General features: G+C 47.6%; 1 protein-coding gene across 1 annotated transcript in view; it reads left to right on the top strand.

The window, feature by feature from the left end:
• Positions 1-952: 952 nt before the first annotated feature.
• The window catches only part of LACBIDRAFT_336101 (uncharacterized protein), a gene marked incomplete at both ends in the record, with an annotated part of 4,774 nt that continues 4,109 nt past the window's right edge, over positions 953-1,617 (top strand). Inside the window, 3 exons of the mRNA XM_001891025.1 lie at positions 953-1,096; positions 1,176-1,415; positions 1,488-1,595. Of these exons, the coding sequence (XP_001891060.1) occupies positions 953-1,096; positions 1,176-1,415; positions 1,488-1,595 (492 nt within the window). The remainder of the gene's footprint in view (positions 1,097-1,175; positions 1,416-1,487; positions 1,596-1,617) is intronic.

Raw genomic sequence — 1,617 nt, 5'->3', positions numbered from 1 at the left:
TTTCGAGACTCGCGAGGAGTTCGGCTCGTGGTACAGCTTCGTTCAAGACTTTGTAGATACTCAGGGGGTCCCAGTGCCTGCGGGTTCAACGACGGCCGATTTGGAGAGACTCGTCTCACTTTTTCAGCGAGACGATTCTCCTCCCATTGCTGGGCCTTCATCTCTGACACCTCGTCAACGCCGCGTCCGCTCGCTGTCCCTTATTCCTTCTATCGCCGTTGCTTCGCCTGGTCTTCCACCTTCCGCCCATTCTCAGGAGGAGGAGGAGGAGGTTATCGACGAGCTTGTTGACGAGGAGTAGGTGCGCTTGTTTTTACGGACTCTTTTACTTGGCATGCATTCGGACATCTTAGTTTTTTGGACTTTCTATATCAACCTTTTTTGTGTCATTATTTTTTTTGTAGTTAGATTCTGCTGTCCTTATAGTAGAATCTTGACTTTGTCTTTCTTGAACTTTGAGATTTGTTCCTAAGTGAGAGCCTTTTTGCATGCTTTCTAGAGTGTGAACTTGTGAATTTTCGACTTTATTTCGTATTTTTCTATCAAATTCATTCTGCCTTAGGGTTTTATTGTCTCTAGTTCGCGTTTTTATGACTCTTTTCCCCTTGGTGGTTTTAGTGAATCATGAAATCGAATTTTTTATCTATCAAGGTAGCCTTGATCCCTCCCCCTCACTAAATATTGACTGTCCTCAGTCAAAACGACTAAGTTCATAGGTCACGTGGCGCGGGAAATCCAAGGCTCGGAAAGTTTATTCTATTTTTAGACGTGATCGCGCTGGAACGCGCAACTCCAAGTTTTTCACGCTTCAATTAAATTGCAACGCGGAATTTCGGAACGCGCACGCCTTGGTCTCAGACACACATATAAAAGCAGGCAGTGGCGAAAAATTTTCGGACAGAACAGTTTTTTGCTTTTCTACCACGCACTCTCATTTTACCACTCGCTCATTATGTCTATCCCACACAACGCTCTTCCCGCCGCTGTCAAGCTTCGCGAGTCCGCTCTCACTGCCTTCAAAACTTATCAGGACATGAAAGAGGGACTGAACAGCGCTGCCGCTCCCACCATTCTTGGCGTAGCCGCTAATTACTGTGTAAGTCGCGAATTTTTCTGTTATAAACTTCGTATTCTCTATTTCTTCGAACAAAGGCTAATACTGCGCACTTGACTAGGTTCAGCTTATCGACACCAAGGATCCGTGTCTGCTTATGCACCAGCCAATGCACAACGTGCTTTTCCTTGTTAGAGGCGAGTACAATACCCGCAGCACTGGAGTTCACGCCATCGCGCCCCCAGCCGACCTCGACACTATCAAAGAATATTGTCGCGCCGTTCTCGCCGCGCGCGCCGCTGCGCAGGTCGTTCCACCACCTGTTACTGCTCAAGCTCAGGCTCAGGCTGAGATTGCAGAGGTAATGGCCGCCGCTAAAGCCAAGGCACGTTTATACTTATTTTGTTCATCTTTTCTCATTTTATTAACGCAGCGCGGATACATTTTGAAACAGCGTCCCCGCAAGCTTGTCAAGTCCAAGGCTGTTGTTGAGGACAAGGATGACGAGGTCGAGATTGTCCCCGGCCCCTCGGATACCGACGTTATGATGGGTAGGTGTGATG

Source organism: Laccaria bicolor, genomic scaffold (assembly GCF_000143565.1).
Source record: "Laccaria bicolor S238N-H82 LACBIscaffold_289 genomic scaffold, whole genome shotgun sequence".
Lineage (NCBI taxonomy): Eukaryota > Fungi > Basidiomycota > Agaricomycetes > Agaricales > Hydnangiaceae > Laccaria > Laccaria bicolor.
Note: the sequence above shows the minus strand (reverse complement) of the source record. Positions and strands in the feature narration are given on the sequence as shown.